The sequence below is a fragment of the Cucumis melo genome, chromosome 6, assembly GCF_025177605.1.
Source record: "Cucumis melo cultivar AY chromosome 6, USDA_Cmelo_AY_1.0, whole genome shotgun sequence".
Classification (NCBI taxonomy): domain Eukaryota; kingdom Viridiplantae; phylum Streptophyta; class Magnoliopsida; order Cucurbitales; family Cucurbitaceae; genus Cucumis; species Cucumis melo.
In genome coordinates this window covers 2,536,927-2,549,409 of record NC_066862.1, presented here as the reverse complement: position 1 = coordinate 2,549,409, position 12,483 = coordinate 2,536,927, and the positions used below count along the sequence as shown (strand labels likewise).

The 12,483-nt window shown below is 31.7% G+C and overlaps 2 protein-coding genes across 3 annotated transcripts; one reads left to right on the top strand and one right to left on the bottom strand.

Moving 5' to 3' along the window:
- Positions 1–621: 621 nt before the first annotated feature.
- On the bottom strand, positions 622–5,057 carry LOC103483466 (glutamyl-tRNA reductase-binding protein, chloroplastic). 2 transcript variants are annotated; one of them, XM_008440106.3, is made up of 5 exons: positions 4,454–5,057; positions 4,100–4,180; positions 2,103–2,207; positions 1,810–1,959; positions 622–1,029 (listed from the first exon to the last, which is right to left on the bottom strand). In XM_008440106.3, exons 1-5 carry the CDS (start codon positions 4,832–4,834, stop codon positions 793–795), a joined length of 954 nt encoding a protein of 317 aa, XP_008438328.1. In that variant the 5' UTR covers positions 4,835–5,057; the 3' UTR covers positions 622–792. The 2 variants fall into 2 exon arrangements, with proteins under 2 accessions (XP_008438328.1, XP_008438329.1); XM_008440107.3 differs by lacking the exon at positions 622–1,029 and adding an exon at positions 1,392–1,705 and having other exon boundaries at positions 4,454–5,036.
- A 4,598-nt stretch (positions 5,058–9,655) lies between these two features.
- LOC103483465 (chaperone protein dnaJ 20, chloroplastic-like) lies at positions 9,656–11,239 on the top strand. The gene is made up of 2 exons (XM_008440105.3): positions 9,656–10,188; positions 10,883–11,239. The coding sequence occupies exons 1-2, from the start codon at positions 9,715–9,717 to the stop codon at positions 11,021–11,023; spliced, it is 615 nt and encodes a 204-aa protein (XP_008438327.2). The 5' UTR covers positions 9,656–9,714; the 3' UTR covers positions 11,024–11,239.
- The last annotated feature ends 1,244 nt before the right edge of the window (positions 11,240–12,483 follow it).

The window sequence follows — 12,483 nt, the reverse complement described above, 5'->3', positions numbered from 1 at the left end:
CAACCTATGAATACTTATTAGTTAATATTCGTATGTTATCAGACAAAAGATCTACGTTCAAATCTCCCATTCCAAATCTTATTTAAAAACACTTAAAAGAAAAAGGAAAAGAATTTAGTTTGTTTTTTGTTTAATAAATTTTTTTTATGAAAACTTTATTAAACTTTTAAAAAATACTAAGTTTTAAACGAAATAGCTTTTGAAATATATTTTATATAATTTTCATAGAAATGATTTGAACAAAATTTAATTTTTAAAAAACAACTAACCATACAATCATAATTGACAAGACTACAATTAAGAATACAATAGGTTTTGTAATTTTGGGTTTGATAGGTTTTATCGTAAGCAATCAATTTAGTAAATTCCTCTCATACCAATTTTACAAAATGGTATACAAACAGGTTTTGTTTCTTCTTGACCAAAATTTAAACACACTTGTTATTCAAGAAAAGCCGATTGATACTCTCCTAACTCCTCTCCTAAGGATGTGAATTGCATCAAAGACAGAAAAGCAGCATACATTTGTCGACGAGATTTTCAGGTTTCAATAGTGCCTCGATAAGGACTCTCTGGTGAACTCTAATAACGTAATTTAATTTTTGTCAAAACAAGCTTAGAGACCATCAAAATCACATTTCAAATCTCAAATATTGCTAAGAAAAATTGAATATAGAAAACAAGATATTCATTCAGTTCTACCACGGGTTAGGACATAACTAAGCTTCTCGTTCTCACACCTTAAAGCAACACTCAAGCTCTTTTCATAAATGATAAAAGTTTTACTATACACTATGCAATGGTTTTTATCATCTTGAATTGCTTCACTCTCTCAAAATCTGGAGCCACAAAATTCCTTTCCACCTCCCAAGCTTGTTGGGACATGCCATTAAATGTTGACTTTGCACCTTTCTCATCTGTAACTTCTCTCGGAAATGGAATTCGGATTTCAAATATCCCATTTTGAGGAGAGAATATGCGCACGTCGAAGCCTAACCGATCTACCCATATCAGTTTTGCTTCTGTAAACTGTCAAGCAAAACGAAGAAGAGTGAAAATTGCAGAAATGGTGAGAGAGAAAAGTGAGATATTTGAGAAGATATCTCAGATTCTCAATACATGTAACTTTTTTTTATAAGAAACAAAGCCTTTTTAAAGAAATTAAATAATAGAATAAAAAAACATGACCACGAAACCAGTCTCAATAAAAGTATCATTTTAAATTTTTAATACATCATAAAAATCCTTTTACGCCTCAAAAATGAAGGAATGTTCAAATCCAACTTATAAGTTCTATCCCACAGTAGATCCAAACAGATATTCCATCATTTCAACATTCACCAATAAAGATTCCTCATAACGAAAATATTCGAGAAAACTGAGCAAGTCCATTCATAAAGTCGATTGTTTTACTTCAAGATTCGGACTGTATCAATATTATATAACAAGTTATCAGCTTATAAGAATGTCAGGTTTCAAAATATAGAGCTAATGACTTGAGATGCAAAATTATGGAAATCAATAGTTGCTGAGCTGCAGTTTGATGTGATTGAAGAGGGGATCAACTCTATTAGAGGGGGACAGGTGGAACAGATGACTTCGATTCTAATATGGGTGGTTTCCTTTCCTCTAGCCTTGTAGAGTGATAAATATTTCAGAAGAATAAAAGGAAAAGATCAAGGAGGCTCCGTCTGCTGTTAGTAGGCTAGAGAAGAAATAAACTAAAAGTTAAATCCAATCTCCTACTAAGTTTAGAATCATATACGATGTTGAAGACGACTGTATAGATAAATGAGGTTCATTGCTAACCTGTAAGTTCAAATCAGCATATATGTTGCAAAATCGATTAACATCTTCAGCGTTGTTTGTGTTTATCTCATCCACTAGCTTTTCAGCACAATTTCGAAGAGGATCTGGGCTTGCAGTTTTATAATCTGAAGAGTTTACCCAAACACCAACCTAAAATCAATATAAAATGTTAGATTAATATTCAAACGAACATTTCTACATTTTATTGCAATGAAACCGGTCATTGATTAGTGATTACACACTGCATTTAAATAAATTAATTTTAAAAGAAGTGCAGAAAATGGCGTCTGTACCTCCCCAAAGTCATCTATCTGAAGCACCCTCTCCACAGCAACAATATACAAAAGATCTTCCTTCACGTCTTCTCCAAATCTCTTTTTCCACGTTGTATGAAGTCGCTGAAAAACGTGGCATTGAACATTTAATAGAGAGTTGATCCAATCCTATAAGGATAGTACTGAACAACAACATACCATTTCCAATGCCATAAATATAATCGATGCATGTACATTCAATAGAGAGTTGTTCAAAAGTTATGAGAAGATAACAAAAATTTGAAAAACACTCAATATCTCATAGTTCCAGAATGAGAAGGGATGAGAATATCAAGTGAAGATGATATTTTGGGTGTATGTGTAGCTTGAAGGAGCCAGTGGAACAATGAAGGAAAAAGTTTGTTTGATCCACCCCATTTTTCATGCATAACACCACAATGGCTTCGACTCAGAACCAGGCAGGCTGTTGCAATCCATCACCAGTATTTACTACATGACTCAATGGTCCATAGGCAGAAATCTTAGCTTCTTTTAGCATTGTGTTTCCCAAATAATTCAGTTTTATCTTTGCACTGGGTAGAAAAAAAAGCGATCCAGTTAGCTCCCAGCAATTTTACCGAATGCATCCGAAGGATGTAATCCCCAACTCCTTTGGTCCTCCAAACTAGCAGGCTGTACATTACGCAGAATTGAACCAAACCTCTTTCTCGTTTTCCTCCTCTACCTTCCTGCTAGAACTCTCCATCATTTGGTGCTATCTTCCTATTGGTCCTGAGAATAGACATTTTCAGGTTGGGCCAGGCCACCTTGAAACATCGAGGGAAGCCACAAGACAGCAAGTGCTTTCCTACCCAGATGTGATTCCAAGCGGAAGAAGTCCTTTCATCATTTCCTAACTCTATTACTGAAAAGTCAATATATGATCAAGTAATTTTGTAATATTCCACCGAAGGCTTTAAAAAAAAAAAAGAACAAAAACAAAAATACATTTCCTAGCTTTTGTGAACCACCACTTCTTCCTTACCATAAATGCTAGTAACCACTTCATTCCTCGATGTTTTTCTAACTCTTGGATAACTCCAAAGTCACGTACTAAGTAGCCATTATTTCTCTAAGATTGCCTGTCTTGAATCCTGCCTTCTAGAGGCTTCTCAAAGCAGTGTTTCAACTTCCTAAATGATCAACCCTTCCTCGCTCACCTAAAAAAAGGAAAATATCTTTACTTTGAGTAGAGACCTCTCTTTTTTATAGGTAATTTTGGTTAAGCGACCTCCTTCCTCTTTTTTCAGGAAAATTTAGCGAAAACAACCTCCTTTTGAATTCCTACAGTCCATCCAACTTCTACAAATGCCTTCTTGTAGTTGAATTCCACAATTCTAGTTTCTTTGACCTTCCACCAAAGGCATTCCACTGGTATGAAATGAGAAGTTCAACCTCGCACCCTAGGATAACAGCTTTAACAGCTACCATTTTCAACCCCACTTTAGGGGAGTCAACAACATTGAAGAGGATTTCTTCGGCAATGTACAGGTTAAAAGGCATATCAACATTTTTTAGGACTTAGGAAAAGGTTTCCAATCAACATATTATCGTCCTCGCAAATTTGATATCTTGTAAATTTTCTATACTGATCCAGAAAGGCATCAAACTGGCGGCTCTCTTTGAGTATTGGACCAAGTCATGCATAAAAAAATATGAACATTATAAATAGTATTGTTCCCATCATAAGCATAATTTGTTGTTAAATGCACAATCGTATAGGTTGGTTAATGGCTTAGAGCATTCTAGTCACATGATGAACAAATAGTTCCGCCACTGTAAACAATGAGACCACAATTCTGGCTAGCTAAGTGGCTAAGCCACAACTCAGTCAGGTAGTAAGATCTGAGTTCCTCAAAAATGCTAAAAGAATGTTGAAAGTGCGCATAGCTCCACGGAAATAAACTCCTCCGTTGAGATTGAAGGGTCCAAAATGCTAAAAGGAATTTGTATCCTACAATTTGAGAAATTTGTACCTTCAAAACCATTTGATTGTCTGGTTTTCCAATACTTCCTTGAATTGTACACTGAGGAGTCCGCAATCCACACTGCTCCAACTGCTCAAAAGACAAATGGCAAACATGAGCGGTTTTACATCGTTTGGAAAACATTTCAATGTACAGTAATAGACTATAAGAGCATATACTACACATTCCTTTAATGCAAAGATAACTTTCAACTCATGAGTTCGAAAGAAAACGAAGCCAACTTATATAGTTTCAGAGATTTCATTTTCATTTTCTCAAAACCCCAATTGGAGCCTTGACATATGATGTATCTATCCACACAAAATTCTACATCATCATTAGTAACCCAATAGAATGAATAACCTGAACATGGAGGCTGGACCTCCCATCGATAGAGAACTCCGGCAAAGATTCATTCAAGCTCAAAAGAGGCGTACCATCTTGGTCAACAGCGAAACGAACGCCAACACCAAGAGGCCATCCCTCTTGGCTCAAAGAAGAAAGCGTTCCAACAGAAGACAATTCCATGATCGTCCTCGAAACCTCAGCCGGAAACGGCTTCACATTCCGCAGTTCCGTCGGGGCCGACTCGGAAATCGTCGCAACAGAACATTTCAGAGCCCGATACGAAACTCCACGGAAACGGCATGCGTTTGGGTGAGCGAATGGGGATTTCGAAGTTGCTTTTAAAGGAATAACGGAAGGTACGAGCTGATTGGTGAGAGTTTGAGCTTGAAGATGCATTTGATGATGCTCCAAAATCACTCTAGAGTTTAAGAATTGACGAATTTGAGATACTTTTGTTCGAATTCGTTAAAAGGGATAAGGAAATTCAGCTCGCAGATAGTAGGATGAGAATGAACAGTGCGAACGAGAAGGTTGCGAGGATTGTGATCGACACACGAAGCTCCAGACAAGCAAACACAGCAAGAATGGGAAGACGAAGACGACAACACAGAGCTGTGATCTGCTGTATTGTAGCGTATTGTGGCTTGTACGTCAAACCTGAACTTTGGCCAATCAAAATTGAACATTCAAATTCTTTTTTTCTAATAAACTATTTTTGTTTTGGTTTTCTTTATTTAAAAATTTATTTTAAACGACGAAATTTTTCGATAGATCGAAATAAACACGAACAAAAATTTTAAATTTAGGATAAAAATGTAATAAATGTTAAATAAAAAAAAATTAAAATTAGATAATAAACTAACCTAGAAACTAAATATGATATACGAGTTTAAAATATTTAAATCAATGAACGATTTTCTTATTTCGAAAATAACACAATTGAGTTATGTCCGTTTTAGCACTGAACTCTATTGTTAATTGTAGGTATTATTTTTAAAAAATATATTTAAGTATTTTGTGTTGTCCACCTAATTATTCACAAAACTCTTGAATTTTGAGTTTTCTTTTTTTTTTTTTTCTTTCTTGATTTTGAAGAAGTAGATGAGTGTTGATTATTATTTTTATTTAATTATTTATTTCCATTGATTCTAAATTTAGCTTTCATTTTAATCAATGAATAGTATGAAACTTGAGTTTTGAAGATAATGTATTTTGAGTTTTAAGTTTTTTTTTTTTTTTTGGCTTGATTTTCATGAAGTAGATAAGCGTTGACTATTGATTTTTATTTTTATTGTTGGTTCCAAAATTTGTTTTCATTTTAATTAGTGAATGGTATAAAACTTGAGCTTATTGATTATTGTTGAGTTTGCCATATTTAAACAAGTTTCCAATAACGTCTTGACATGTGTGTTACTCGGTAAGTTAATAATGAGGATTGAAAGAAGAAAATATAATTCATCAAAAAAACATATCAACAAATCGAACGACATCCATCAAAATCAACATCAGCACAAATTCAACCTCACGAAACACGATTTAATTTTCACAAAATTTTCCACCTCTCTCTCTTAACCAAAGTTCCTCCAATTTTCATCTCTCTCTCAAAAATTTCCTTCACTTACTGGGTTCCACAACCCAGTTCTAAATCCGAATAATAGTAGGTCAATCCTAGCGGTGGTCTCCGGTTTGAGCTCGTGAGAGATTTCGAGGAACTGGAAAGTACCTAATTTCATTTAATTATGATACTTTTGCATGTTAATTACTAAATTGTTTAGTTGAATAGATCTTTTATTATCATCGTGGCTGTTTCGTTTGCCATCATTTAGACTGTATTAGTATCTATCTATATCTATACCCCATTTTTGTTCAATTTACATGAACTCTATGCGAATAATTTACGAGATTTGGAGATCGAAAATGAAAATAAATAGAAAAAGAAAAACAACAAACAAGATGTAGAATGCATATCCTATCCACATCCTTATTTAAATTCGAGATAAGTTTCCTTTCTCTAACCCACCGAACTCCTGCTATATGGAAAAAGCTAATGGATGATATCTCGAGCTAACTCCACACTTCAAATTCATAGTATTTTGAAAGTATTATATGACGTTATTTTAATGGTTCGTTGTATCTAAATCTTATGCTACTTTAAACTTCAGCTGTCATCCACTATTTCTCTCTCTCTTTTCTTTAATTGATAGCATTCTCTTTATAAATACCAATTAAAATGTTGTACTGCGAGCTGCCCCCTTTGACGTGGCCAACTCGATTTGATCAATAAAAGAAAAAAACAATTAACTTCATTAACTTTGTTAATTAATAAAGACTTTGTGAACATTGCTATCTCAAATGTTAGAACCAACCAAATTTTGACACGTGTTTTATGATAAATAAAAGGGTAATTATTTATTAGACAGCAGGATTATTTAACTTAGAATATCAAATTTCTCGACTGAACTTAGCTTAACTGAATGTATTGATGAGCAATATGCCTGTGGCCATTTTTATATTATTGTTTAATTTTAAAATTTAAATTTTAAATTTTCAACTTGAGTTTAGCTCAACTTATTATTATTGTCGTCATTGTCATTGTATTGATTTGAAGAAAAATGATTGTAAAATGAGAAAATTTGGATCAATCACGTACAGTGACATCGAAAACCTAAGTTGACCAATTTCGATGATATATACTACGTACTTTCATCGTAACCATTTGATCAAATAAAATATTTTGATTTAATGTGGTATCAACGTTGGAATTCCTAAAACCATAATAAAATTGTCAATTAAGTTCAAGATCAATTTATCTGGACCTCTTGCCCAAGTATTTGACCAACTAAACCCACGAAACTTGCGTGGTGAAGAATCTATAAATAGAGGAATTATCCTTTTAACTTACAGATATATAATTTAAAGAAAACTCCAACAATAAAAATTCTAAAATACAATAAAATACGTTCTTCGAAAATCTATGAAAACTACATTTATAATTATTTTTACGACATTTATAACTTATATATATAAACCGACCTTTAATTGCATTTAATTTCTTTTACGCAAAATCACAAATCAAAATTCATTATTCTATAGTTTATAATCTTGCATCGGTTTTATTTTCTTATAATTGATATTTTATAGGACTACTCATCATTCAAACTTTATCTTTTGAAAAAAAAAAAACTCGGCTAACTTTTTAGAGAATCAATATAACTCATTTTAATAAAATATAGTATCGAGTTATGGTTTATAGCCTCTTTAAGATTTTTTTTTTTCAGATCGGTAAATAGTTTCTTTTTTATACATAAAGAAATTTTCTTTTCTTTTTTTTTTTTTAAAAAACAATATACACACCAACTTTTTCGATAAAACTACAATAAGAACAAAAACAACAACAAAACGACACATTATTATCGTACAAATTAATACATACCAAAGATTGAAACAGTAATAATTTGACTATAATCTAATCAATGCTTAAATATCACACGACGTTTAACTTAAACAATTATAATTTTGTCCCATTAATTTGTCCTAATTGATGCTAGAAAATACAAAGACAAGACCATAACCAATAATAGAAAACTTTTACTTCATATTATTAGTTTATTAGGGCATAAGATTTGAATGAGCATATAAAGAGATTTGATTGAATATTTTGTAAATAAATAATAAACTTAAACATCAATATCTAGGCATATTATTTAATTTTTTTGCGACCCATATTTTGAGGCAATAGTCATGCATGGTGGCTTTTCATAATATATTCAATTCAATCAATAGATTTAAATTTAATTGTCTCATTCAATTTGGTCATATAGGTAACAATCTCGTTTTATTATCATTTTTTACTCGTTTCGAGTTAACTTTCGAAAAAAAAATTATTTTATAAAAACTCGTTATAGTCTTAAAATGTTTGTCAACGATTCAGTTCTATATGAAAATTGTATTAAAAAGATATAGGTTTAAGGCTTAAAAAACAAGAAATTAATGTCCATCTTATATTTTGTTTATTATTTTTAAAAATTAGGCCTATAAGTACAAAACCCATCCATAAATCTTTTGACTTTGATATCTTTGTTTTAAAAAACTAAGTCCAATTTTGTAAACTAAAAACTAATTTTTAAAATCTCGTTTATTTTTTACTTATATATGATTGATACAAATCATGAAAAAAATAAAAGAAAATAGGTTTAATTTTCAAAAACAAAAATCGACATGCAACATTATCAAACTGAACCTTAAAATTTGAAATTAAGCTTATTAATTTCCTTTTGATTTACACAATATTTTACATCTATTTTAGATAAACGATTTGATTTCCTGTTAAAATTTTATATTCCATTTTTTTTAACAAAACTTAGCGTGATTTTTTAAATTATTGAAAAAATAAATAAAAACAAGCTAATATTTATAGACTTTTAATTTATAAAAACTAAATAACTACCGTACCCATTACATTATTGGTTTTTTTTTTTTCCCTTTTGGCAAATGGGTATAGAATTATTAGACTATGAAATATGCATATTTTAATTTAAGTCATATATGCATGGTTGGGTAGAGATATCTTTATCATATAGTTTTTCTTAACTTACGTGCAAATGTGTGTCAAAATTCATGAGTTAGGATTTAGACATATATCTTCCATAGAACTATACGATATAAAACAAATAAAATAATAAATGAATTTGAGGACAATGATAAAATGAGTCAACAAAAAATATGTTAGATTTGAATTATCATGTAACATAACCTACAATTTATAGTATGGATTTTAAAATTTATAGAAAGAAAACCTAAAATTATTTAAGTTAATTACTTTATTTTTTAAAAAATTTACTAATACCTAAATAGTTGAATAATAAATTTTATAATTGAAAATAGTACAGTCAAATGTTTTTTTATTGTTTAATTTTTTTATTATTTCTAAAAGTATTGTAAATTATAATTATTGTTTAGTTTATACATTTTAATTTGAACGGTTTATCACTTAAATTTGTAATTTATAATTTCTGTCAATAAATTGATTTTTTTTTTCATATATGGAATTGTTGTACTAAAAAATAAAATTGTTTTTTAATTTATAAAAAGGAAAAGAAAATAAATTTAAGGAATGTGGATAAAATTAGAAAAAGAAAAAAAAAACGAAAAATAGAAAAGGATAACGTATATTTAATTGTAAACGAAGCACCGTACAAATGACTCAGCCTTGGACGTCTCGTATAAATAGCGAAAGAAGCATAGAACGGAGGATAGACGGAGAAAAACAGAGAGAAATGCAGTGTTCCGATTTCACCTTTTCAGGGAGCGATTCACGCTTCTACATCCCTTCTAACCCTACCATTTCCGCCCGCCGACCAATTTCCGGCTACCGATCTCGGGTTTTCTTTCCCCACACTCCGCCATTCAATTCGACGCGCTTGCCGTCTCTTTCAATTCGAGCCAAGGCCTCGTTCAACGAAGGATTCGTTTCCTCCGAGGTCGCCGAAGGCTCCTTCTACGATTTGCTCGGCATATCTCAGTCCGGATCCTTGGCGGAAATCAAGCGCGCGTACAAGCAGCTCGCTCGGAAGTATCATCCGGACGTTTCACCGCCAGGCGGTGCGGAGGAATATACGAAGATGTTTATTCGTGTTCAGGAGGCCTATGAAACATTATCAGATCCGAGGAGGAGAGCGCTGTATGATAGAGATATGATTGGAGGGCTTCAAGTCGCGTTCTCTGCTAGGAGACGATACGACGCCGCTGAGGTATTATATGAGTTCACTCTACCGATTTCAACTTTCTTTTTTCGGCATTTTAAGGATAATCATGTTTAATTCTTAGCGGATTTTGGATTCTCCTGCGATCCTTTTGTGTTTGCCCTTGTTTTTAAAGTGATTTCGTCTTTAATTTCTCATATGATATCCATAGAGATTAGAATCAGTGAAGAATTTTAGTCTCAATGTTTCTTTGATTTTGAATTTCTAGAGTGAGGAAAGGAAACGTCGTTTTATTCCGACGCCTAATTCTTCTTTTCGTCTTTCCTTTTTGGTTCTTCCGACTATCTTATACGGACGCAGTATGATTGGTAGTGACTGATACTGTTCACGTTTAAACAAGGACTTACCATTGGTTATTCAGTGATTTGTTCTATGATTAAGAAACGGAAAAGTGTTGGTCAATCTACTACTTTCTGGGTATCGACTCCAAATATGGAATTCCGTTACTGTAAACCTCTAAATTTTCCATACTTTTCTGTTTGCATTCAACATTTTCACCTAATTTCTTTCCGTTTTCATTAAATTCTTGTGTTCTGCCAAATCTGTAAGAAATCCTTTATTTTTTCTTCCTCCACCGAGTCTAACAAATATTCGAGTTAATCCTATTGCAAACTTTTGATTTCCTATTTTCATATGATATCATCTCATATACTCAATCTTCCAAATTTGATATTGGATTCAGGAAGTTGCGGAGAAAAGTGGATGGAGAAACAGTTGGGAAGCTCAGATTTCGGAATTGAAGAGAAGAAGTATGGAGAAGGATTTGAGACAAAATATGTCATGGGGAGCTCGAATGCGCCGGCAAATGAATGAACAAATCTGATGGAAATGGAATTATTATACATATCAAGGAAAACCCATGTTTGACTCAGAATCAGTAAATAGAATACGGCTTCTTCGGTAACAATAAATTTTTTTGTTAGTTTTTTCTTTCTAATTTCCTTGAAAAAACGTACTCTATGTGAAACCTTAACGAATAATAATAAAAAAAAAAAGCAAGACATTTTCAAATGAAAAATAATTAAATGCATTGCTACCATCCAATTGTTCGATTATAATTTTTCTTTTTCGATGATGCATATACTCAATTGTTATCCTTCCAAATAAGGAAAAATTTACATTTGTCTTTTTATGAAAAACAAATCTAAGTCTTAAAAAGTTAGAAAATCAAAAACCAAATTGTGATCATATGGTCCCAACTTTAGTTTTCTAAACGACGACATATAAAACTTAAAAGAGACCATCAAATATCCTATCAATATGGTTCTTTCTTTATTTATTTTTTCTATTTTTGGTCCCATACGTTGGTGCTAACTTTATTCTACAAACTTTTATCTTAATTTTATCCCTTCCCTCTCATGTTACCATAGAACAATTTCGATCGAAATTAATTTTAAATTTTTATTGAAATTGTAGACTACATATAAGTTTTATTAGAATTACATGGAAAACTACAAAGGCCGAAATAGAATAAACCCTAAAGAGTAGATGAATCTTGTTGTCCAAGTTACATGTTTAGTGTAGCATATGTTGGTGGGTCTTTCATACCTAACAAGCTAAAATTTAAACGTATTTTTAACAATCGTTGAACACAAAAATGAGTTCCTTTTAATCTCCAAAAAAAAAACAATGTGTAAGCCGCCAACAAAAGGTGGGTTATTTGAAATTGAAATATTCGAATTCGGCTGATGTTTGACGATTGATGCAAATTGAAAAGTTGCCCCAAAAAGCATTAATTGCTCAGTGCTTCTTGTGAAATTACACACAAATTTTCTAAGATTCCTTTATTTATTTATAATCTAGTCTTTTAAGTTGCAGTAATCAACATATACTTATGAGAATAAAAGAGTTCAATGGATGAGTTTTAAACCATATCTCATGTTAGTAAAAGATGAAAAGGTAAAGTTGGAAATTGTGTCTTTTTCTTTAAAGACTTTTAATAAAAGTCTGTGTCTTTTCTCACAACTTTATGTATGTAACTATTTGATTGACTACAAATAGTTCGATAAAGTGTGTTGTTCTCGTATTAGTTTTAGGCAAAAAGAAAAAGAAATACACACACAAGAATTATTCCTTCAATCACAATCTCTTTACTATATACTTATTCACCGTAGCATTCGTTGAATTTTGTGGTAAAGAGAATGACGTTTATTTTAAGGAAATAACATGAAGTGGATTGGATAAATTTCTTTCTGTAATGTTTCTATAACTTGTTGGGTCCACATTATAGATCTGTCTTCTTGTGTTTTAAAGTTGGGAGTACACAAACCAATAATAGAGGAG